General features: G+C 41.8%; 1 protein-coding gene across 3 annotated transcripts in view; it reads right to left on the bottom strand.

The window, feature by feature from the left end:
- The window catches only part of hpda (4-hydroxyphenylpyruvate dioxygenase a), a 54,754-nt gene extending 32,370 nt beyond the window's left edge, over positions 1–22,384 (bottom strand). For all 3 annotated transcript variants that reach the window (XM_048557142.2, XM_048557143.2, XM_048557141.2), the window contains exons 1-9: positions 22,281–22,384; positions 17,344–17,370; positions 17,171–17,233; positions 11,207–11,311; positions 8,755–8,797; positions 5,177–5,259; positions 3,459–3,548; positions 2,124–2,230; positions 1,649–1,726 (exon numbers count right to left, since the gene is read on the bottom strand). In XM_048557142.2, coding sequence (XP_048413099.1) covers positions 1,649–1,726; positions 2,124–2,230; positions 3,459–3,548; positions 5,177–5,259; positions 8,755–8,797; positions 11,207–11,311; positions 17,171–17,233; positions 17,344–17,370; positions 22,281–22,283 — 599 coding nt within the window. In that variant the 5' untranslated portion in view covers positions 22,284–22,384. The remainder of the gene's footprint in view (positions 1–1,648; positions 1,727–2,123; positions 2,231–3,458; positions 3,549–5,176; positions 5,260–8,754; positions 8,798–11,206; positions 11,312–17,170; positions 17,234–17,343; positions 17,371–22,280) is intronic.
- Positions 22,385–25,162: the final 2,778 nt, after the last annotated feature.

Genomic DNA, 25,162 nt, shown 5'->3' with positions numbered 1-25,162 from the left:
TGCTGTATGCCTGTGTATTCTCCCTGTCTTCAAGAGTTTATACTGAAGTGTTTTTTTTAAACCAGAGCCCAACGTGGATTCCATGATTCAAATTGCTCCATGAGTGTGTAACCTAAAGCTTCTTACCCTCACCAGATGAAGATCATAGATTGGATTGACTCACCATCCCCAGTTTATGATCAAGGCTGCCCCATTCCAACCACACTGCATCCAAACCTCACCAAAGTGAAGTTCACATTGTAGACACCCACTGTTCAAAACACTTTAAACTCCTCCAGTAAAATATTGGGAGGATCAAAGCCATCGTCTTTGGCACTGTCACAAACTTCGTGCTCTCAGCCATCAACTTCACTGACCTCAGCCCAGTGTTTCCGGTGCTCAGAGCCGGTTCACAATCTTGTACATTTCCCCTTCCCATTTGCCCCATCATTCACAGCTGTGTCTTGAACAGCCCAGGTTCTTAGGCTCTGGGATTCCCACCCTAAACCCCTGTTGATTTCTTGCTGTGAAACTAACATTAAACCTTATCTCTTTGACCAAAGGTTTGGTCCTATGGTCAGGCAACGCTTATGTGAAGTAATCCATTTTCTACATTAATAACTAGACTTTGTTATTGTTTACAGTGTTGCCCTGAACTGTGTAGAGTTTGTGTTTAGATCTCTCTTTGGTGATCGCAAAGGAACAAGTCCCACAGCACCCTTCTGGTATGGGTATAGATATGAGTATCAATGTAACTTATCTCCTTGTTCGACAGTCACTTGGAATCAATGACTTTCTTCCACTCAGGTTTTGTGGGTGCTGAGGTGGCTACATGTTCCAATTTTCAGTCTGTACATTCCAGCCCAGGTAAGACAAAGGGTGTTGGAAGAGATGGTTGGGTGAGTGGCTTTTCACATACTGTTTGCACTTGGCCTCCACCTGGGCATGTCACAGATGCTGAAAGTGATTGGCACCTTTTGTGGACATTTCTTTTCTGCTTTCAAAGCCTTGATTAAGAGATTCTCACAAGTTGGAAGGAGCGTCGCATTTTTTAAGGAGGCTGAGGATGTTCTTGAACTGTTCCCTCCAGCCTCCTGGTTGCCATAAGTTGTGCCTAAATGCTAGCATGCAGTAATCTTCTTTCGGAAAAGAGCCTCTTGTTATTTTAGTGCCACAAATTTTTTCTCTCTTGCTGTAAAGAAAGCAGATGTTGAAGATTCCCAACAGGAAAGAGGGTGGTGGAAGCAAATCCACAAGATTGATTTTATACCATGATGAGTTATGGAGAAGATAAGGAGATATTATTTTACTCTCAGAGGGGCATTAATCTGTGGATCTCTCTTCCCTAAAGAGCAGTGGAGTCATTTAACATTTTTACAGTTGAATTAAATAGTTAATATCTGATGAAGAATCACCAGACTTGAAATGTGGACTATGGGTTTCTCCTCACAGATGGTACCACACCTGCTGAGTTTTGCCAGCAATCTTTTATTTGTTTTCTATAGTCAATTCACTGACAATGAAGTTAAAATTTATATGGGAAAGACAGGCGAGTAAAGGACTGAATCAAATCACCATAATCTTATCAAATGGCAGAGCAGACCTGAGAGGATGAATAACTTGGCCTGTTCCTATGTTGTGTATGTTTGTATGAGAGACTGGCTCATACCATTCTACCACAGGCACCATCTCATCTTCTGGCTGGTTTCCTACGATGTGGTCAAGGAAATTCAGATTGACTGAGGGCCTGGAACACACATACAAATATCAGCAATGTCAGCTTCAATGCAGATGACGATAATTTCATCAGGTGTGCGGTGCATAAAACACATGCATAACTTATCTAAGTACGTTACATACAAATATCTTCCGAGTACGGTGCACACAACTAACAGTTGCGTCATCACTGTGTTATAATATTCCTGAAAAATGAGGTGCTGGCTGGAAAAATGATCCTGCTCAAAGCATTAGTAGCAACTGCACCCTGTTTCATTTCAGTGTGGTAACCTGCCCTGAATTTGCGTGACCTTTCTCATATCTCTTACAGGCTGTTGGTGTGCTACTTGCTGGTGCCCCAAATTTATTGTTCTAGCCTTTAAATATTTTACCAAAGTAAAAATTTCAGAATACATTGATCCACTTACAGTTTGGAAAGGAGTGGATCCTTGAAGAGAGGTTCCACAAATCCAGGGAGGAAGACACCACAGTATGGCTCCAGGTACTCCACAAAGGTGTGTGTTGTATCCCCATACTGAAAACAAGAGCAGAGCAAAAGGTGTTAGAAGCTCATGGTGCTAGCTGTGACCTAGGCATTCAGAGGCTTTGTAAATTGTTAAGATTCATCATGTGAAATCCATTCATGTTGTAATGGGGTGGAGGAAAAATTGAAAGTGAATCAGGAGGTAGTGATAAGATGGCTCACAGCCTGTGGGCCATAAGGGAAGGGAAAGGCTGTGAAGATGTGAAATTCTGTATCTTTGAATCCTGGAATTGTGAAATGAATATATCTTTCAACATCTGGAAGTTGAAGAGTGTGTAGGACAAGGGATGTGGAGCTGCAGAGGAATAAGACATTATCAGAATGGTTGTTCTATTATAATTGATTGTAACTTTCAAATTATATTAAATAATCCAGGGATTTTAGTTGTAGACCCTACATTTACTGTTCTTCCCAATTTTGCCCATTTGAGTTTCATGGGCTAGGTGCTTTATAAGGACTGCAATTGCAACAGTGGGCACTGAGCAACCCCAATGTGTTCTGGGAATGGTTTCTGACCAGTATGTCAGTGTCACTAGGTTTCAATCAAGCCTAGATTATATCAGCTCAGATCAATGTTGAGGTGGACAAACCTGCTATTGGCTGCCCTCACTCAGCATGACAGCGTGGGTGGCACTGTGGTCAACACTGCTGCCTCACAATTCCAGGGACCCAAGTTCAATTCTACTCTTGGACAATGGTCAGTGTGGAGTTTGCACATTTTCCCCAGATCTGTGGGGACTTCCTCCAGGTGTTCCAGCTTCCTCCCACAGTCCAAAGACGTGCAGGTAAGGTGGTTTGGCCATGCTAAATTGCCCATAGATTGCAGGCTAGGTAGGTTAGCCATGTGAAATGCTGGGTTACAGGGATAGGGTAGGGAGGTGGGTCTGGCTGGGATGCTCTTCGGAGGGTTAGTGTGGACTTGTTGGGTCAAATGGCCTACTTCCACACTGTAGCGATTCTATGATTCTGTTCTATGATTACATAGAATCTTTGATTTTGGAGGGATCACTGCTAAATCACTTCCTGTTCTCACTCCATATGCCCAGCAGGATTCCCTCAATAGTCAGCAAGAATAGGAGCCACAATTGCTTTGATTCCCCTCCTCTGTCCAAGGACCATTGAATCAATTCGGCAGCAGGATAGTGGGAACTTGTGAATATGTTTACTATTGAAACATTATTCTTTCAGGGATTGACCAGGAACTTCCTGCTGTACTAACCGTTTTCAGAACAGCATACTTCACTTTGCCATAGTCATCCTCCTCAATCCATGGCTCCTTCACAATGATAGCTCCCTGTTCCTTAGCTTTCTGCAAATACAGGTAAAACAGAAAACTTAGCCCCTCTCCACTCAGTCAGTGAAAACATCAGTCTCTATCACCTGTAAGCAATCGATTAAAAGGGACAGATTGATGTTGTGATCAAGTTTAAGGGAAATATTGACCTCAACTATTAAGTGTTGTAAACTACAGATTCTAAAGAAAAGATAGAGAGACAAGGACAATTAGACAGAGAGATAGTGTTCTGAACATTAACCACTCTTTCAGACATTGATAGATTTGCTTTACAATTACATTTAGCATCAGGATTGTGACTTATTTTTCTTTCATAGAAAACGTTGATGAGGGCATCTTTTGCAATCTCTATGATTCCAGACCCATTGAGTTGATTATTCTAACCTTCTCAATTCTCCAACATATGCAAAACTCTGAAGATGGTATCATTGTCAAAAGTAAGTTGTATTCATGCAGAATCTTTGCTATTATTAACCTATATCAGTTCCCCACCCTCTTCATGCTCACCTTTACACCTTTAGACATCTTCATCACACTGTTGGCTGAAATCTCTTCCAGTGTTATATCTCCTCCAAGAGACGCCATTCATTCAATAATGGTCTTCGTTCCTCTCACTGCTCCCTTCACCTTCCCCACAACCTGAACCTTCACCAATTTGCATCTTGCACTCTGGGAAATCCTCCCTGAGGCTTGCGAGCTTTCCAAGGACTTTTGAATGTCCAAGTGTTCTGTCATCTCCCTTAACCTTCCCCTTTCTAGCACATTGCCAATACTCATATACAAGTATTTGTGAAATGTTCTGGGATATTTCTTTCCATTGAAAGCATTACATAAATGTAAGCTTTTATAAAGAATCAAAATAATGAGGGCAACATGAGAACGCCTTCTTAGGAACATCCCAGATACCGAGCTCTTTAGTGATCCAGGATATAGGTCCATGGGAAGGATGAATTCTTTGTGATGAATCAGCGCTGAGGTACGCAGCTGCCACTCAGAGCAGCTAACCGCAGTGTGGTGCCAGGAGGTACCTGGCTTGTGGCCAGGAAGAGCAGTTTGCAGCATCAGAAAATTGAAATGTGGACAGACACTGACCTTGAGCTGCACTGGCAAAGATCAAAGTGCACACAATTTACAGCAGCTGTTTGGAGAACGATTGAGAAATAGCCAGTGTGAGGGTGATGAACTAGGTTTCTATAATGCCTGAGCCAGAAGGAAATCATTAACCCACAGTGACTGGGAGAACAGCACATCACCAAGGAGCTGCTGGTAATGGACTCTTGGTGCATCAGATTTAGCCAAGTTCAGAAGTGCACAGAAAGGGGAGTTTTCAAACAGTGCTGTGAATTTGACAGGATCGATCCAGAAAGTCCAAAGAAGCATGCAATTAGATAAGTATTCCCCACTTCTTTTGGAGCGAAACTTCACTGTACCTTTTAATCAGCAAAATTACAGAGCAACAACCCTTAATTCACGGAATCAAGCTCAATCCTGAAAAGGGTGATCACCAAAACAGTGATCTGCTGAAAAGGAAAGTTCACCGTGCCTTCACAGTCCATGTTGTATAAACCAAAGGCAGTGACAGCTGACAACGTTATACTACTGCCCCTGCAGACCCAGTGCTTCACACTCCTTTTTACTCATACCTTCACCAGGAAGTTACAGTCTTCTACTTGGAATGCGATGTCCTTCACACCATCCCCATGTTTCCCTAAATGATCAGTCATTTCTAAAGCAAACATAAAAATATGTCAGAACACATCTCAGTGCAAAGCAAGAAGTACAATAACAAACAGAGCCAGAAAGTTACAGGTATGGATTAAGCTGTCCAGATATGGAGACAGTAACGTCAAAATGGATTGAGTAGCCAGACACGGTCCAAGCAGTACACACCGCGACACATAGAGCCAGCAGTGCCAATCAAAGAGACATAGAATAGAATTGAGAGTGGTTACAGACTTCCAGGCCATCCTGGCTATGCCAGCTCTGTGACAGGAGCTCACCAACTCACATATTCTATGTTTTCTCACCAGCACTTCAGAATTTTCCCCCTCATTGTCCAATTCTCTTCAGAAAACCTCAGTTGAATCTGCCTCCACTACGATCTCAGGCAGTTTTTTCCAGATGTATAACTACTCACTGTATAACAAAATGTTATCATGTTCAACCTTGAATCTGGATCCTTTTGCCAATGGCATGTTTCTCCCAATGCACTCTGTCCAGACCCTTCGTGGTTTCATCCATCAAATCCCACTGAATCTCTTCCAATAGGAATAGCTTAAGCTTCTATAATATCTACATTACCATAGTTCCTCATGCTTGGAACCTTTCTCCTAAATTTATTGTGCATCCTCTCTACTGCCTTCGTATGCTTCCTAATTGATACTCAGAAGAGAAAGCAATACTCCACTTGAGACTAAATCAGTGTTTATGTGGAACTGCAGTGAAGACATGCATAACGGTGTCATTATAGAACACGTGGACCCAGCAGCACTGAGACACTCCCAACAGGGCAGACACAGATCCAGTTGTTCAGACAGACCATTTTCACCAGGAAATACATCTATGCAAATCATCCAGTCCACCAATTTAGATTAATATTGGAGAAGTGCAAGGATCACTCTAAACTAGAGCTTCTAACTCAGAAGAGAGCCAACTTTAATGGCCCCAGAGAGAAACTAACCAGGGTAGAATTGAACCATAAAAACCGAAAGAACTGCAGATGCTGTAAATCAGGAACAAAAAAGTTGCTGGAGAAGCTCAGTGGGTCTGACAGCATCTGTGAAGGAAAAAACAGAGTTGACATTTTGTGTCCAGGTTCTGAGGAAGGGTCACTGGACCCAAAATGTTAACTCTGTTTTAGCCTTCTGAGATGCTGCCAGATCGACTGAACTTCTCCAGCAATAACAAAGTTTGGAGCTTTTCTGATGAAGGGTCTAGGCCCGAAACGTCAGCTTTTGTGCTCCTGAGATGCTGCTTGGCCTGCTGTGTTCATCCAGCTTCACACTTTGTTATCTCGGATTCTCCAGCATCTGCAGTTCCCATTATCTCTGATCTTCTCCAGCAACTTTGTTTTTGTGTAGAATTGGACCATGTCTGGCAGAAAAACATTTTGTTAGAACACTGGGTGATCTTCTGGGAAGGGATGTTTCGGTAAGGGAAAGGTAGATGAAGCAGAGCGAAGGTTCCATATCTGGTGAAGTGAGTTTGACCAGCCTTGCTTCTTTCTTTATATTTCCTATCTGTCTTTAGGTGAAATAAATCCTTCAAGTGAGATACAGGTAAAATACCAAGTTGAGAAAAGAGTGGAGAGGAAGTAAGACTGTCAAAGGGAGAACATGAGAAATCAATAGTCGTCGACACAAAAGAGAGCGCCAACATCTTCTCCTGGTACATATGTAGTAGTAAGAGGTGGTGTAGAGCCTGTTAGAGTGAAAGAAGTTGATGAAGGTTTAGAGGTGCAGGCCAGGGCTAGAAATTTAATCTGTGTTTTCCATCACTGTTCTCAGAGGAAGAGAATGCTGTAAAAAGTCAATAGAAGAGAAGACAGTGGAAGTAATGGATAGGGTAAAAATTGAAACCCTGTATTGAAAAGGCTGGAATTGGCTTGAGTTGATAAATCAGCTTAGATCCTAGATTGAAAAAGGAATTGGAGTGGTGACAGCCAAAGGAGTTGCCATGTTTTTCCAAGTTCCCATTGTACAAGGGAGGTGTCCAAGAATTTGAAAGTGGCAAATGTGACACATTTGTTCAAGGAAGTGTGGAAGAACATTGATGACTGATCAGTGGTGAGGTGTGATGTTTCACAATCAATAATCAGCACAAAATTTAAAAGGTTTTGGAGTGATTTGAATTAATGAATAAGAACCAGAACAGATTTGTAAAAGATACACCGTGTTTAAACCAATTGAATTTTTTAAATGAAGTAACCATTGATGATGGGATGCAATGGATACTATCCAGATATTTCAGTGAACATTTAACAAAGTACCACATAAAAACACTGGTGTTGTTAGAACAGGGGGGTTCATGCAGCTTGGATTAAAACAGAATTTGGCTGAGAACAACAAGTTGTGGCAAATGGATATTTCTGAGGATTGTAAACAATGAGGTTCCCCAATGGCCATGAACAGGACCTTTTTCTTGGAGCTAGAGGTATACAAATGATTTGGACTTTGTACTGCAGAGTAAAATTTCAAAACTTGCCAATGATACATTGGAGACATGGAAAAGTGTATGAATAATACTCATCAACAGGAAATAGACTATCAGAAAGGATAGACAATTGATACATAGCATTTAAAGCAAAACAGTATGAGTTGGTGTATTCTTGCAGAATGGAGAGGGAGAGGCAATTCAGCTTCAATAACACAATTCTACAGAGCGTGCAGGAGCAGAAGATCTGGAATATAGATCTTTGTAGGTCACGAGACATAGTGCGAAAGGAGTTATTAGACCATCTAAGATCAGTTTGGAGTTTTTAAAAAGAGATGCTAAATACAAAAGCACATGTTATTTTGAGCCTATATGTTTTGATAAGGCCACAGCTAGAGCATCTGTTCTGGGCACCACATTTTACAAAGAATGCTAAAATCTTTGGAATAGTACACAGAAGCTTACCACAATGATTCTAAAGATGAGGGATTTTATCTACAAGGTTCGATTGGAGAAACTAGAGTTGTTATCCCAGGAGCACAGATAATGAAGGGAAATTAGGCAGAGATGTACAAGAATATGACAGTTTTAAATAGCATTGAGGAAAACTTCCCATTAACAGAAGGTACGAGGTATCCCAACTAACATTATACTTCTACAAATCATGCCCAAACATTAGCATTGTACATCCACAGGGCATACCCCAACTCACTGATATTGTGTCAACTTGTCTATATCTGAGCTCACCAAACACTGTACTCCAATTATTCATCACTCTCTTACTCTGGCTATAGCCCAGCCCAGAAAGCTACTGTGCCAATTCAGGCTTTTGCTCATCCTACCAATGGGATGTAACAAAGGCACACCTCTTGGGCACTCTTTGGGAATAGACTGTAACACAGCAAAACAGCAAAAGGTCCACTGCCCTGAAATCAACAGGAAGCAAAATTATTTAATGGCGGTAAGTTAGAGTCCTGCCGATGACATAGCTAATATCTAATTACAGGAGCTATTTAATGCACATATTTGCCTATATTAACTTTAGTTTAACACCACCAATACTACTCACCCTGGTCACCAGGATTCAATGCTGACTGGAAAACAAAGAAAATCTGTTGAAAAAAGAAACACGGGATTAAGTTTAAAACCTCTGATCAACAGAAGGGATAACACAAACAACACTATAGAAGCATAGGGACTTATCGCAGGCCACAGAATGGAACACAAGGGGCTCGTGTCATGTAACACATGTTGACCGGAGGTTCCCAGCATCATAAATGTTAGTCTTCAGCCAATTTGATTCAGTCCATGTGATAGTTCGAAATGGCTAAGACACTGAATAGGAAATGAATGCCGTGGGCCCTGACAACCTTCCAGCAACAGTGTTGAAGACATTTGCTCCAGAACTTGCTGCACCCCTAGCCAAGTTGTTCTGGTACCTCTATAAGACTGGCATCTACCTGACAATGCCCTGGTATGTGCTGTACACAAAAAGCAGAACAAATCTAACCCAGTCAATTAATGCTGCATCAGTCTGCTTGCCATTAACAGTAAAGTGATAGAAGTAAAGTGACATCAATGGTGTTAGCAAGCAGCACCGCTTAGCAATAGCCAGCTCAGTGACACTCTTTGGATTCTGCCAGGGCCACTCAGCTCCTGACCTCATTACAACATTAGTTCAAACATGGACAAAAAGCTAAACTCCAGAGGTGAGGTGAGTGTGACAGGTTTTAACACCAAAGCTGCATTTGACAGGAGCCCTAAAGTCAGCAGCAATTAGGTGGAAGATTCTTAGCTGGAGTTGCACCTAGAATAAAGAAAGATGGTTATGTTTGCTGGAGATCAGTTATCTCAGTTCTAGGGCATTGCTGTAGAGATCTTCACAGTCGAGTCCTAGGCCCAGATACCTTCAGATACTTCATCAGTGTCCTTCCCTCCATCATGAGGTCAGTCAGGGGTTTTTGGCTGATGATTGCACAATCTTCAGCACGACTTCCAACTTGCCACATACTAAAACATTCAGCGTTCAAACACAATAATATCCTAACAAGTGGCAATACTCTTTGCACCATGTTAGTGCCAAGTAAAGACTATCTCCAGCAAAAGAGTTTCCCCTTGAACTTCAACAGCATCAGCCATGACCGAATCCTCCCAGATGAAGACCCTGGAGGTTACCATGAACAGAAACTAAGTTCAATCAGCCGTTAAAAAATTACGCCTACAAGAGTGGCACAGACTCCAGAAATGATGCAGTGATTAACTAACCTCCTGATTCCCCAAAGCCCATCCCACCATCTACAAGGTACAAGTCAGGAGTGTGACAGAATACTCCCCACTTGCCTGGATGAATACAGTTCTAACAACAGTGAAGAAGCTTAACATTATCCAGGACAAAGCTGACCACTTGATTAACACCAAATCCACAAATACTTCCTCTCTCCACCACTGACGCTTAGTAGCAGCAACATGTACCATCTTCACAATATCAACTGCAGAAATGGGTGGCACAGCGGCTCAGTGGTTAGCATTGCTGCCTCACAGCACCAAGGTCCCGGGTTCGATTCCAGCCTCCGGCGACTGTCTGTTTGGAGACTGCATGTTCTCCCTGTGTCTGCGTGAGTTCCTGCCAGGTGTTCCAGTTTCCTACCACAGTCCAGAGGTGTGCAGGCTATGTGGACTGGCCATGGTAAAATGCTAAATTGTCCATAGTGTTCAGGGATGTGTAAATTAGGTGTGTTGGCCATGGGAAATGCAAGGTTACAGGGAGGGGATGGGATGCTTTTCAGACAGTCAGTCTGGACTTGTTGGGTACAAGGGCCTGTTTCCACACTGTCAGGATTCTAAAACAAAATTCACCAGGCTCCTTCGGCTGCAGCTTCCAAACCAACTGCCAGCAACCATCTAGAAGGACAAGGGCAGCAAATACATGGGAACTGCTACCAAGCTCCTCTCCAAGCCAGTCACCATTCTGACTTGGAAATATATCCCCGTTCCTGCACTGTTGCTAGGTCAATATCCTGCAATTCCTTCCCTATGGCATTGATGGTTGACATGCACCAAATGGACTACAGCTGTTCACCAGCACTTTCTCAAGGGCTGTTAGGGTTGGGTAATAAATTCAGCCAGTGACATATGCATCCCATGAATGAATAACAAAAAATATTTGGTGTATACAATACAGATACATGCTGAGAATTTCAGACCATCATGCCCCTTCAACATTGGTCTTAGGAATGTTGCATGCCAGGGACTTATTGGTGCAACAAGGCTAAGAGTACAATGAAAGAACTACCCTTCTGATCAATTTTCTCATTTGTATCAGATAATGATATAATCATTCCCCAAGGTGTTGAAATATCTAACAAGATTGGCAAAGGCCTGATACCTACTAGGTCTAAGTTCCACTTTGTTCGGATGTTTTGTTTGGACCTAGCCCCTTTCCAATCCAGAATTTCAAAGCCAAAATATCATGATGCAAAGCCAACTTTTAGTGACGTCTTTCTCAGCAAGCTAGTGCTTACCTTATTCTGCCTAATGACATGTGAGACTCTATCACGATGCCCCGTCTCCAATCCTTTGTAGGCTACAGATTCAAATCCAAATTTGTCGCAGTAATACATTGCAGCCTGCAGTGACAGATAAACATACAGTGCATGATTGACATTTGTTTAGTTGGATTGGTTATCCTCAGTGAGCATATTGTACTGTAAAGAAGGCCATTATTTATAATTTCTGAGTCTCATTCTTCTCCCCAATTCTCATAATAACTTACACCATTAACACACATAGAAAAAGAAATTAGAGATAATAGGAACTGCAGATGCTGGAGAATCCATGATAACAAAGTGTGGGGCTGGATGAACACAGCAGGCCAAGTAGCATCTTAGGAGCACAAAAGCTGACGTTTCGGGCCTAGGCCCTTCATCAGAAGAACTTTTTCTGATGAAGGATATAGGCCCGAAACGTCACCTTTTGTGCTCCTAAGATGCTGCTTGGCCTGCTGTGTTCATCCAGCCCTATACTTTGTTATCTTAGAAAAAGAAATTACTTGCTCTTACTTTGTTGTTAAGTATGTTAACCACTTGAAACTGAATGTAGAAGGCATAATTAGTAAGTTTGCAGATGATGTGAAAGTTGATAGTGAGGAGGATCGTTTCATGCTCCAGTCTGATGTTAATTCGCTGCTAAATTGGGCAGGGGAATGGCAGATGGAATCTAATCCTGATAAGTGTGATGCAATGCATTTTGGGAGGTCAAATAAGGGAAGGATATACACAATGAATGATAGGTCCCTGGGGAGTACTGAGAACTAAAGGGACCTTAGTGTATAAGTCTATTGATCCCTGAACCTGCCATCAATAGCTGACAGGGTGGTGAAGGAGGCATACAGGAAACTTAACTTCATAAGCTGGAAGGTCGTACATGGGAGCAAAGGAGTCTTGTTACAAAGTTATATAACATTGGCTAGGCCACAGATGGAATACTATGTGCAGTTCCAGTCATCAGACTATCAGAAAGACGTGATTGTACGAGAGAGAATGCAGAGGAGATTCAGCAGGAAGTTTTCTGGGTTGAAAATTGTCAGTTATGAGGAAAGACTGGGTAGGCTGGATTTGTTCTTGGAGCAGCGGAGACTGAGGGGGGAATCTGATTGAGGGAATACAATGTTATGGGAGGCATAGACAGAGTAGATCATGAGAATCTCTTCCCCATTACAGACATGCCTCAGACCAGCGGGCTTACGTTTAAGGTGAGGAGTAAGTGGTTCAGAGGAGATCTGAGAAAAGATTTTTTTCACCCAGAGGATGGTAGATATATTGAACGAGGGTAGTACACTTGCAATGTTTAAGAAATGTCTGGATGAGTACTTAAAATGCCAGGGCTTAGTAGGCCATGGGCCAAATGCAGATAAATGGGATGTGTCTTTTGGAGTTTGTTGACTAGCATAGACATGGTGGGCCAAAGGGCCTGTTTCTGTATGTGTGCTGTATGACTCTAAACACTTCATGGCTTAATGTCAGGCTCAACCTATCTGTAGCCGTTTTAGTTTATCACTTCAGCTTGCTACAGCTCACCCCCAACCTTCATTAGCATGAGAGAGACAAAGGCAACTGGTGTATAGAAAGTGACACATCATCCTGATTTGGGAATAAATTGGTGGGCCTTCATCATAGCTGTGTTAACATCAGTCCATCAGTACTGTGGGTGTACCTATTCCACATGGACTCAATGGCTCCTGAAGAAGGTTCACTACCATGTTTTCAACTAGGAATCAAAAATAAATGCTGACCTGCTAGTTCTATCCATATCCCAAGAATGATTTTTTTTAAAGTTTTTCTTTCATTGTACTGAACACAATTCCAACTTTTGAACATTTTGAAAATGTGGAAGTAGCCATGCTGCTAGAGAAATATAGGCTTCTCCCTCATTCAGAGGAAATGACTCGTAGTGAGCTTAACCACAGGAACACACAGCCTACCGTAAGAGGTGAGGTTGAGAAGCTGGGATTGTCATAGTGATCACAGATGGTGCAGAAATTGAACCTGGCTTTTGGAGTTAATTTGCATCTCAAGCCAAAATGACTCTGTACCTATGGACACTTCACTGAAATTAATACTCCAGGAAATCTGATCTTAGGTCTACACCACTGCGATGCCAACAGTTTTTAATTCTCTGTGAAATACTTACCTTCATAATCTTTATATTCCTGACTGCCAACTCAAGCTGTAGAAAAGCTGTTTTGATTGAATATAAATTGCTTTTTTGATGGTCTAGTCTAAGGTCTAGCGCTACAATCTGTCCTTGTATTGGGTTATTGATGATACATTTTATTATCTTTAATTTATACAAGCTCTGTTGATCTGGAAGTAATTTCTGTTGTCCTGTTGTTTTTTTAGAAGTGGGGGGTTGATAACAATTTATGCCTGTATATGTTGGTCAGCATTTTTTTTAATGGGATGCCCATTGCATTTTGTCAACTAACAATAACTTATAAAATGTCTAAAAACATAACTAAAACTTAAATAGAGAAGACATCATTAAGGGCTAAAGAATTACTGAACTTTAAGGGATGAGTTCTGAATGAGGCTAGTCAGAGAGTAGTGAAAAACCAGTGATTTCATAAGGGGAAATAAGTAAAACAAGAACAAATTCAAAGTTGCTGAAAAAGCTCAGCATATCTGGCAGCATTCGTGAAGGAAAAAGCAGTGTTAACATTTTGTGTCCGGTGACCCTTCCAGGGTCTGGAAACTGCACCATGACATAAGAGTTTCATGTTGCAGTCAATTTCACTTCTGGGAGATGACAGTGGTGTTTACCCAAGTTAATCCAAGATACATTGCTATGATCAAATATACAGTAAAATCAAGACTCCATTGTATAATCAAAGTTGACACTTCACGGTTGCACAGAAGGGAGAAAGGTGGCATTGTAGGATGTACTGTCTTCTAGATGAGATGTTGCCTTGTCTATCTGATGAGGCGAGCAAGTAAATTCTGATGCTTTGATCGATATTCACCCCACAATCATTATCGTCAGAATATGTTGTGGATCATTTATCTCAGGACTGGTTGTGATAACTTGTGTTCAAATTGGCAGGCATGTTTGTCTATCTAATAACGGTGACTACATTTCACTGACTCTAAAGCACTTTGGACTATTCAGAGGACATGAAAAGTGCTTTGTAGATACAGTTTAATTTTGATTTGGAAAAAAATCATGAATTGTAATCAAAAGCCTTGCGTATTGTGCAATGTTCATGATGTTGAAAAAATTGCCAGATTGCAGGAGGTTTATAGCTGGTGTTGCAACGTTGTGTGCTGTCTGACATGTTGCACAGTGTACATTCTGTCCTTGATAAGCTTCAAGGTAAAGGAATGTCAGCACCCAGGAGGTGAATGAACTTTTATGCTGAAACCGTCAGATTATCTCAGGTTCAGGATCCTATTGACCTTCTTTTCTGCACTATGTCTGCATCATGACATAGAAGTTTCATAACGCAGTTGATTTCACTTCTGAGAGATGACAGTGGAGGTGATTTCAAGACTAGGAAGCGTATTTTTAAGATGAGAGGAGAAAGACTTAAGAAGGATATGCGAAAGTAACCTTTTTACACAGAGTGTGGTTAATGTGTGGAGTGAACTTCTAGAGGAAGTGTGGGTGCAGGTACAATGTTTAAAAGACATTCGGATAAGTTCATGAAGAAAGGTTTGGAGGGATATGGGCCAATCGCAGACAGGTGGGACTAGTTTAGTTTAGTTTAGGATTATGGACGGCATGGATTGGCTGGACCAAAGGGCCTGTTTTCGTGCTGTACAACTCAATGACTCTATAATCGGATGAAATTTCTGAGAGAGGGCTGAACAGTGTTGGATTGTCAGGTAGCATGCGGTGACACTACCTGATGCCACAAAGAGTTTTATGTTTCTTGATGCCATTATCCTGCGTTTTACCATAACAATATTTCATTTAACAACCCAAATGTCTTGTCTTATAGCCAGTCATCCCTGAGTTAATCCACTTTTTCTCCGGCCTTCTCAAATCTTAATGCGTTGTGTTCCTTTTCTGTTCTGTAGATTTTTTCAGAACAAGAGACAAAAGGTAAAAGTAACAGAAAATGCGAAGAATCCTCAAAAGGCCAATTGACATCTGAAACAGAGACAGACTTACGTTTTAGGCATAAACTCTCCAATAGACCTGACAAATGAAACATTAACTTATTTTCCTCTTTGCAGGTCTTGACAGGTTGATTATCTGTTCTCAGCATTCACAATATTCCCTGGCTATCTCTTGTAACTATGAATTCCTTATCTCCATTCCAGAAACACCCCTTTCTACTATCTCCTTTTGGCGAACATTTCACTTTCCTTCCTTCTTTAAAAATCTCTTTAAAACTCACCTTCTACTTGACGACTATTTTTGTGATTATCTACACTCTCCTTTGCTCCTAAAAATGCCTTTGATATTTTTTCACATTCACTATCACTTATAATAATTTCATCATTTTCGTTTTCTTTCAATTTAGATTTATTTCTAAGATCTTTAGATATCACATAGTGTTCTGGAATTTGAAATAGTCTGGTTTTTACATTTTGTGAAAAAGCTCTGGAACTCAATAAAGTGGAAGGTTGCATAGATTTTGTGTACAAGCATGTGGTGTGTGAAATCAGTTGTTTGGATCTGAATGTTTGCAGATAAAGTTGTGAACAAATGTGGTTGAGTTGATCTCATATCCACACCATGCCTAAAACCACTTATTTTCCTTTCTATAACATCCTGCAACTTCACCCCTGCCTGAATTTCATTTGCTGCAGAAATTCTCATCAATGCCTTTTTTCCCCTTTTGATATGACCTTTCAGTACAATCCTGACCACCTCCACATTCTACACTTTGCAAGCTGAAAGTAATCCAGAACTGTGCTGCTCAATGTCCTAGCTCCACTAAGTTGTCCTTGTGCTCATTAGTTTACACTGTCTCCTGACCAGGCAATAACCGGACCCGAAACATAACTCTGTTTTCTCCACCACAGATGCTGCCAGATTTGCTGAGCTTTTCCAGCAACTCCATTTTTGTAAGCAATAATTTGATTTCAATATTCTCACACTTGTTTTTAAATCCATCCAAACCCTTACCTATTCCTATCTCAATAATCACCTTGAGTCCTACCATTCTGAGACAGGGGGCTAGTGTGGTAAAATGATAATGTACCTACCTCTGAGCCAGTTGACCTGTGTTCAAGTCCTACCTGCTCCACAGGTGCGTGATAACAGTGGGGTAGCACAGTGGCTCACTGGTTAGCACTGCTGCCTCACAGCTCTAGGCACCTGGGTTCATTCCAGTCTTGGGTGACTGTCTGTGTGGAGTTTGCACGTTCTCTTTATGTCTACATGGGTTTCCTCCAGGTGCTCCAGTTTCCTCTCGCAGTCTCAAAGATGCGCAGGTGAGGTGGATCGGCCATGCTAAATTGCCCGTAATGTCCAGTGATATGTTGTCTCGATGGGTTAGCCATGGAAAATGCATGGTCACAGGGGTAGAGTGGGATGTTCTTCAGAGGGTCAGTGTGGATTCAACGGGGCTGAATGGCCTGCTCTCTCACTGTTGGGATTCTATGATATTTGTGCTCCTTTAATTCTGGCTTCTTAAGTATCCTCAATTTTAACAGTAGGTGGCAGCACCTTCAATTCCCTCTGCTACAACCTCTGGAATACCCTCCCAAAGTTCTCTGTCTCCATTTCTAACTTTCTTTCATATGAATGCTCCTTAATACCTAACTCTTTCACCATGTTTTGGAGCATCTATCCTAACATGCCCTTATATAGTTAGGTGTAATATTTTGTTTTTTAATGGTCCTGTGAAATAGCTTAGCATGTTTTATGAGGTCAGAGGTGCTGTACAAATACAATTTCTTGTTGATTGCCGCTGTAGGCACGCCTGGATGCTTCAATGTTTTAGCTGGGATAGGAATAAAACTTGCTCCTCATCTCACCTGTTTAGCATTTCCTACCCAGAAAGTCACATGGTGAAAGCTGACAAATCGACCTTTTTCCGGCTGTAATGGAAAAATTTGGGATTATTTTCTTTGTCTTCATTTAGGCAGAGTGCAGAAAAAACAACAAGCCAATAAATTGTTGAAAACTTTAAGGAGCAGATTTACCGTACCTTCTCCCCTTTATCAGTGTAGGTTGTCTGGAAAAAAAAATCAAAATAAAATAGTCAAATTTTATGATATAACAATAAACAATCCATTTCTCATCATTCGGTAGCTAGTTTGCCACAATTTTACTGTCACCTTGCACAGTATCATAGAACATAGAACAGTACAGCACAGTACAGACCCTTCGGCCCACGATGTTGTGCTGACCTATAATCCGACTTGAAGATCAAACTAACCTGCATTCCCTTTATTTTACTATCATTCATATCCCTATCCAAGAGTCACTTAAAAGTCTCTAAAGTAATCGTCATTTCCACCCTGGAAAAAGTCTCTGGCCACCCACCCTATCTATGCCTCATCATCTTGTCCTTTGATGGACTTAACTGATTGGCCAAGCTCTGACCATAGGTTTCTCTCTATCAACGTCTAAGTTGTTGGTAATTTTATGCTGACCTATCATTGCCCTCTAACTTTAAAATTACCCTGTTCACATTTTCTCTTTGATTCCTTTCAGTTTTATTCCTACTCCAGCGATAATATTAAAGCATCCTGATCATAGTCACCAGAGAATGAAGTCACAACATGTTGTCCCTCCATGTTCTCCTTGACACATCCAGAGGCTTTGATACAATCATCTATATGATCTTTCCCCTGGGAGACCTCTGCAAACTATTCTGCCTAACATAAGCCGTAATGTTGACTACAAATGTATAGAAAACATTAAGTCCCCACAGCACATGGGCTGCAGCAGTTCAAAACAGCAGTTTACCACCACCTTCTCAAGGGCAATTAGGGATGGGCAATAAATGCTGGGCCAACCAGCAATTTCCACATTCTGGTGAAGGAATAAAAAAATGAATAATTTAGAAGAAAAAAAGACCTCCAATGGGAGAGAGCTTAGGCTGTGATCTGGAAGTCAGTCTCAGCTTTTTAGACGCACGCTGGCGCTGAGTGGCTGGAAGCTTCAGGAGAAATCTGAAAATGACAATCCCGAGTGTGCACTGAAACTGTGCAGCAGCAAAGGGAAGTGCATGTTATTTTTTTCTCCCCAGTCAATGAATGATGGTGCTAGCAGTGTCTTATTCTAACCCTTTCCAAGCAGGAAAGAACATTTTTCCTTCCTTTATTCATTGACGGGATGAGGAGCGTCACTGGCCAGGTGGCATTTATTGCCCGTCCCTAATTGCCCAAAGGGCAGTTAAGAATCAACCACATTGCTGTGGGTCTGGAGTCACATGTAGGCCAGACCAGGTAAGGATGGCAGTTTCCTTCCCTAAAGGATGTTAGTGAGCCAGATGGGGTTTCCCCCCCCGGAAATTGACAATGAATTCAAGATCGTCATTAGATTCTTAATTCCAGAGATTTATTGAATTCAACTTCCACCAACTGCCATGGCAGGATTCAACCGCTGGTCCCCAGAACATTATCTGGGTTTCTGGATTAATAGTCCAATGATAACACCACAAGGCCATCCCCTGCCCACATTTCGGTCCCATTAGTAGTAAGAGGTGTTCAGAAGGAAGAGGACATGTACAGCCTTCGAGACATAGTTTTTAACTCTGTCTCTCTGCAGAGGCTAGATGTCTACCGCATTATTTCCAGCACCTTCTGCCTTTATTTCCTTGCCAACTCCTGCAGCTGCCAGACGATGGAGGACGTCAGATGACAGATGGCTCCACAGCTTGCTGAGGACTTCCTGTTTGCCCTCAGTTTCACAGGACTCACCCTCAGAGGAAACAAGGTGCAGAGTTGGATGAAAACAGCATGCCAAGCAGCATCATAGGAGCAGGAAAGCTGACGTTTCAGGCCTAGACCCTTCTTCAGAAAAAAAATTCAGATTTTTTCTGAGGATGGATCTAGGCCTGAAACGTCAGCTTTCCTGCTCCTCTGATGCTGCTTGGCCTGCTGTGTTCATCCAGCTCTACACCTTGTTATTTCGGATTCTTCAGCATCTGCAGATCCTACTATCTCTCGCCCTCAGAGGATGTGACTCAGACCAGTAGATTATCCTCTGCAAGGGTCTTCCATCTCTGGAGTAGTACTTGACTTGATTTCTGGCACCTTGTAGAATCAGCCACCTATGCTAGTAATATGGCACAGGCCACCGTTCAGCACCAGTCCTCCTTTGTCAGCAATGTATCTAGGTTCTGGCTAATTATCAGTGGTAGAGGCTAGAGTCTAAATAGAGGAGGCACTTTCCCTTGTTAACAAGATGGATTAATATATGATTAAGCACAGTTTACATTAATGGTCAGGCTTAATTAGATAAGGTATACAGAATACTTTCCACAAAGGTTAGTATGGCATCATCAGATTGGGTGGATGTAATATAAACATTACCTTTCTAGGTAACATCATCAGTGAGCCTCCGGTGAAGCGCTGGTGTTATGTCCCGCTTTCTATTTATCTGTTTAGGTTTCCTTGGGTTGATTATGTCATTTCCTATGTTGGTGATGTCATTTCTTGTTCTTTTTCTCAGCGGATGGTAGATTGGCTCCAAATCAATGTGTTTGTTGATGGAGTTCTGGTTGGAATGCCATGCTTCTAGGAATTCTCGTGCGTGTCTCTGTTTGGCTTGTCCTAGGATGGATGTGTTGTCCCAATCAAAGTGGTGTCCTTCCTCATCTGTATGTAAGGATACTAGTGATAGTGGGTCATGTCGTTTTGTGGCCAGTTGATGTTCATGTATCCTGGTGGCTAGCTTTCTGCCAGTTTGTCCAATGTAGTGTTTGTCACAGTTCTTGCAAGGTATTTTGTAGATGACGTTTGTTTTGCTTGTTGTCTGTATAGGGTCTTTTAAGTTCATTAGCTGCAAATCTTCTCAAAACTCGCAAACATTAACTTATTCAGAACCATTATCTTATGCAAAAGTCTGCACAATGTTGGCCCTGGAGGATGTATGATCCTCATTTTAATGCATCTCACTCTGTGCATGTGAATTTCCCACCAGGGTATTGAGCTGTCTCTTCATTAAGCATCACAAAGAATCCAACCCACTCATGGCTATGGCAGCCACAATATCCACTGATCCTGGGGGTCCAAAGAATAGGGAGGAGATAGCTGTATGATACCTTGACAATGATCACATACTAGTTGGGTATTCTTGACATGAAACAGTTTCTGACTGATGTCTGGATAATCTTACGGGGCATTGATGGCCATAATTTATCACACTTTGAAGTTTGGGCAATCCAGCCATCCAGGTGAAGCTTCTGGCTCTTTTTGTCTAACTGGTGTCATTGGTGGTGAAAGAAGTTGTCATTAATTCACTTAAACATTCTATCCAAGAATACTTTATGCAGTGATCAACTGAAGATGAGGTATTCCATGAAGGTCTCTGGCTGGTTCCTGGAATGACCCCAATGCATAAATGTTCAAGGCCACAGTCATCTTGAGAGCAATTGGCATAGGATGACACTGATTCAGTTTGAACAAGTCTCCTAGCTAGCAGTTCACAGGGGGAGGAGAGAACAATCTGCAAAGGCAGTGTTGATCTCACAAATGAAGGCAACAGACCCTTTCCCTGTAGAGACTTTGTGTGGGTTATTATCTTCTCCCACTCATTGACCTGTTGTGTTCTGTCTTGCTGTGGCTATTGCAGTAACAGCAGGTCCTTCACCTGTCTGAAGCACATGGTGCCCTTGTCCCTGTGCATTTGGCTTCCTCTATCTCCTTTTCCTCATTTCCTTCTCACAGGGAGAGCCTCTTCCAGAGTATATAATCTCCAAGTGGACAGCAATCTCTGGTTAACAAAGTGTGAAGCTGGATGAACACAGCAGGCCAAGCAGCATCTCAGGAGCACAAAAGCTGACGTTTTGGGCCTAGACCCTTCATCAGAGAGCTCTGATGAAGGGTCTAGGCCCGAAACGTCAACTTTTGTGCTCCTGAGATGCTGCTTGGGCCTGGTGTGTTCATCCAGCTTCACACTTTGTTAGCTTGGATTCTCCAGCATCTGCAGTTCCCATTATCTCTGACAGCAACCTCTGGTTCCTTTGTGAGAATCGTCATTCTCCAGGATAGTCCTACCTCGGGGCTCCCTTCTTTCTCAATCTCCCCTTAGAATGTTAGTCGAACAATTGTGAAGGATTAAAGTCCACCGTCAGCCCTACACTGCCACTGTCAACAGCAAATTCTGCTGCTAACTGCAGCCATTTCCTGCTTAGAAACTGTTTTAATCCACCCTTATCCACCTTGTGTCAATCAGTCCCTACCAAAAGATGGATTGGGTCTTGCAGTCAATACCCCTTTAACAAATTCTGTCTGCTCATTATTTTATTTCCAATTAGTGGGCAGATGTCCAGTATCAGCTCCTGCATTGAGGAAGAAAGAAATGCTTCTCCTGTGCCCAGTTTAAAAAATACCATGATCTGTGACTTGCCTGTTTAACATCTCCCCATCCCTGTCTGTCCTGCAATTACCACTGTGGATGGAACTCAGCCAGTCTGCTACCTTTTCAGAATCGGCAAGTTGCCGTGGGGAGCACACTCAGTGTTCACAGTCTTCTCATGGCTTGTTAATGATTCCTGTCCTTTGAATTGGCTCAGGCCGCTCACTGACACCAATGAACGGATGGAGTTGTCTCTCTGACAATTCAGTGCCTGTTTTGGGATCTACTTCAAAATCATGACCAGTTTTAACTGAGCACAAAAGGATCTCTGAATCCTTTTGCTACTTTCCCTTCGAACCTTTGTCTTTAGTTATGAATTAATCTCTGAGACACAGTCTTAAAAGAGACAGAAAAGTATTCCGCCATGGACTAAATTGAGCATGACAAGGGGCAATGACCATTTCGTTTCAGCTGATGAGATACAGTGTGAAACTACAGCACATTCATTAATATAGGTTACAGTTCACCTCTGTCCTCTTTCCTGTGATAGTCAGCTGCAAAAATATTTAGCTTAACAAGAAGATTTGGACTGCATGTATGACAATGGCTACTCACCATGATGAAAGGGAGTTGATCGAAGCACCTCAGAGAACTTAGAAAGGAACAAAATATTAACCTGCCGCAATCTTATATGTGCAAAAATATTAAGCTGGAAAGCAGAGTTGCCTCTCATTGGCTACTGTGAATCCGCCCCTTGTTCCTCCCTCGATTTCTAAGGAAAAACCCAGTGAAACATACAAATGATGTGCCCTCGTCTGACTCATCTAATGTAGCTCAAAATAGAGCTCCTGTATGACCTGCATGTTCATTTCCAGGCATTATTGTATTTTTACGGGGTTTTTTTTCCCCTTGATTGTGGCACAGATACACACTCTTCGAGTTTGTTCTCTGGTATGTTACTCAGTAATCAGAAATACAGATATGTGTTCCATAATAAGAAAACCCATGTTTCCATGCTGTGCTGGGTCAGGAAGAGCAGAAGTCACAAAAACATTGGTCCCTGGTCTCTGCTGGTTTTCACTGTTACTTTCACTCTGGTTTACCCTCGGTCATCATTGAGGGATCTGGTTTGGCTTCTGTTCCTCACACATTCCCCTTCACCCAGTGAATTAGGATTTTTAAAATATATCTGAACTTGTCAAATTGCATTTTGAGACATCTCAACATCACGATTTCATGTTGTTATTTACTCCGGCACACATTTTGCATACAGCTAAAAAGGATCTTGTAGATATTACATGCTGCTACCACTGTGCATCAGTGGTTAAGGGCTGAGGAATGGGGGCCGGGAAGTCAGCGCCAAGGTAGAAGGAAGAGAGTGAGGGCTGTGGGTTGGGTATTGGGGAATGCCAGGAGGAGCAGGAGATTAAGGATATAGGGTGTGTAAGGAAGAAGTTCCCATATCACAGCCTCCCCTCTGTGTTCCCAGTTCATTGCATTCCTCCCTGCATCCATCTCTCCCTCTCTTCCCTTCCCCAGCAACATCCCCCAGTCCCTCCTCCCATTCGCAGCTGCATCCCATTTAAAAACCTGAACCTGTTTAAATACATATGCAAATATTTTGAGTTGTACATAGCATGCATGCACTGGTGTCAGTGAACGCAGCCTCTGAACAGTAAGTCAGAAACTGTATTATTTCTGAACTAGTTGTTCTGTGACTCCTGTGAAGAAGTGAATGAACTCAAAGGAAATGATCAGAGTACTGAACGATTTGGGAAACTAAAGCAATACCTCATAAAATCCTGAGATGTGGGACTATTGAACTGTTGTTCCCAGCATTTCTCCTTTCCATCAATAACGCCAAATATTTTTCTGTCTATGTTCATCCATATTTGTGTATCGGGGTGTTTTAAAAAAGGGGATTGGAGTTTTAACTGGAACACTTAGATGTCAATAATTCATAGCTGTTTACCTTTCGTTAGATTCTGTTTACTTGTAATAAATAATTATTCTTCTTAATTACGGAAACCTAGTCCAGGTTTTCTGTAAACTTAAATCTATCAGACAGGTAAATTGGGGACTTTGAGAATTTATTTAAAATTCTGTTATTCTTCGGTAACAATGTGTTACACTAGGGAGGTGTAACAACTGGAGTAAATCCCTATATTCCTCTTGTTCCTGCTTGCAACTCCAACTGGCAAAAGCTATAATCACTCTTTTCTGCTCTTGAACCTGTGACAGCACCAGTCCTGGACCAAGAAAACGAGTATTGGTTTCCGGTATGAAATGGAGTTGAAAATTTGGGTAGCCAAAACATGTGATGAGACAGATTCTGTCCTAAAGATGCAAGAGGAATCTTCATATGCTGGGGTCCAAGTCCCTCTGAACATTTTGTGAAGTGTCACACCTTGTATATTCTTTCCCAACTGCTCCTTAAGTATTCTCCAATTTTCTCAGCAAATTATGGAGGGGAATCGACAACTTTGGGTAGCCTAACAGAAACCTCTTACAGGAACCAGCTTGATGACACAGTTCACTTCCTGTCTTCAACCTGGACCACTCCTCTACAGCTTGGATATTGTCATCGTCAGGAATAATGCCTTTCATGGTAATGAAGTGCTCAAGGTGCTGTATTTTTTGCTGTCTGGTTTCAGAAACAAGTCAGAAACAGGAGAAGTTATAATGGGGAACAAAGAGATAATTAAATACATACTTTAGCTATATCTTCACAAAGAGTACACAGTTAACATAATCTTGGGGAACACAGAGTCTGGTAAGAGTGAGGAACTGAAGGACATCAATATTAGTAGGGAAATGGTGTTGTAGAAATTGCTGGGATTAAAGGCCAGTGAATCCCTGGAGTATTTACATAGGTGGTCCTAGAAATTGTAGTTGCATTGGTGGCTGTCTTTCAAGATCCTGTAGACTCTGGAATAGTTCCTCTGGATAGGAGGAGTGTTCCTGTACCTCACTATTTAAAAATGAAGGTAAAGAGAGAACTGGGAATTACAGATTGGTTAGCCTGATATCATTAGTGGGGAAATGAGTCCATTATAAAAGGTCTAAAAGCAATGCACTTGGAATACAATGGCAGTATTGAACAGAGTACTGCAGAGATGTTATTACTTGGACCCCAGTTATTCACAGTACATATTAATGTATATTGTTTGGGTCTCCTTAACTGAGGAAGGATGTTCTGGCTTTACCAGGCTGAGTATGGGATAGCAGGACTGATATGTAAAGGTTGATTAGGATTATATCCGCAATGTTTTGGAAGAATGAGGGGGAAAGCCTTGTAGATACCTATAATTTATAAGGGGAATAGACAGGGTAAACTTAGGGAAGAAATTTCTGATGACCGGGTAATCCAGAATCAGGGTTATAGTTTAAGGGTATGGTATCAGCCAGTTAGAACTGAGGTTAGGAGAAATATCTTCACATCAAGAGTGGTGAACCCTGGAATTCTCTGACACATAAGTTGGTTGAGCTGAAAACAT

Source organism: Stegostoma tigrinum, chromosome 27 (assembly GCF_030684315.1).
Source record: "Stegostoma tigrinum isolate sSteTig4 chromosome 27, sSteTig4.hap1, whole genome shotgun sequence".
Taxonomy (NCBI): Eukaryota; Metazoa; Chordata; class Chondrichthyes; order Orectolobiformes; family Stegostomatidae; genus Stegostoma; species Stegostoma tigrinum.
The sequence above is the reverse complement of the archived record's forward strand: the minus strand, read 5'-3'. Positions and strand labels throughout refer to the sequence as shown.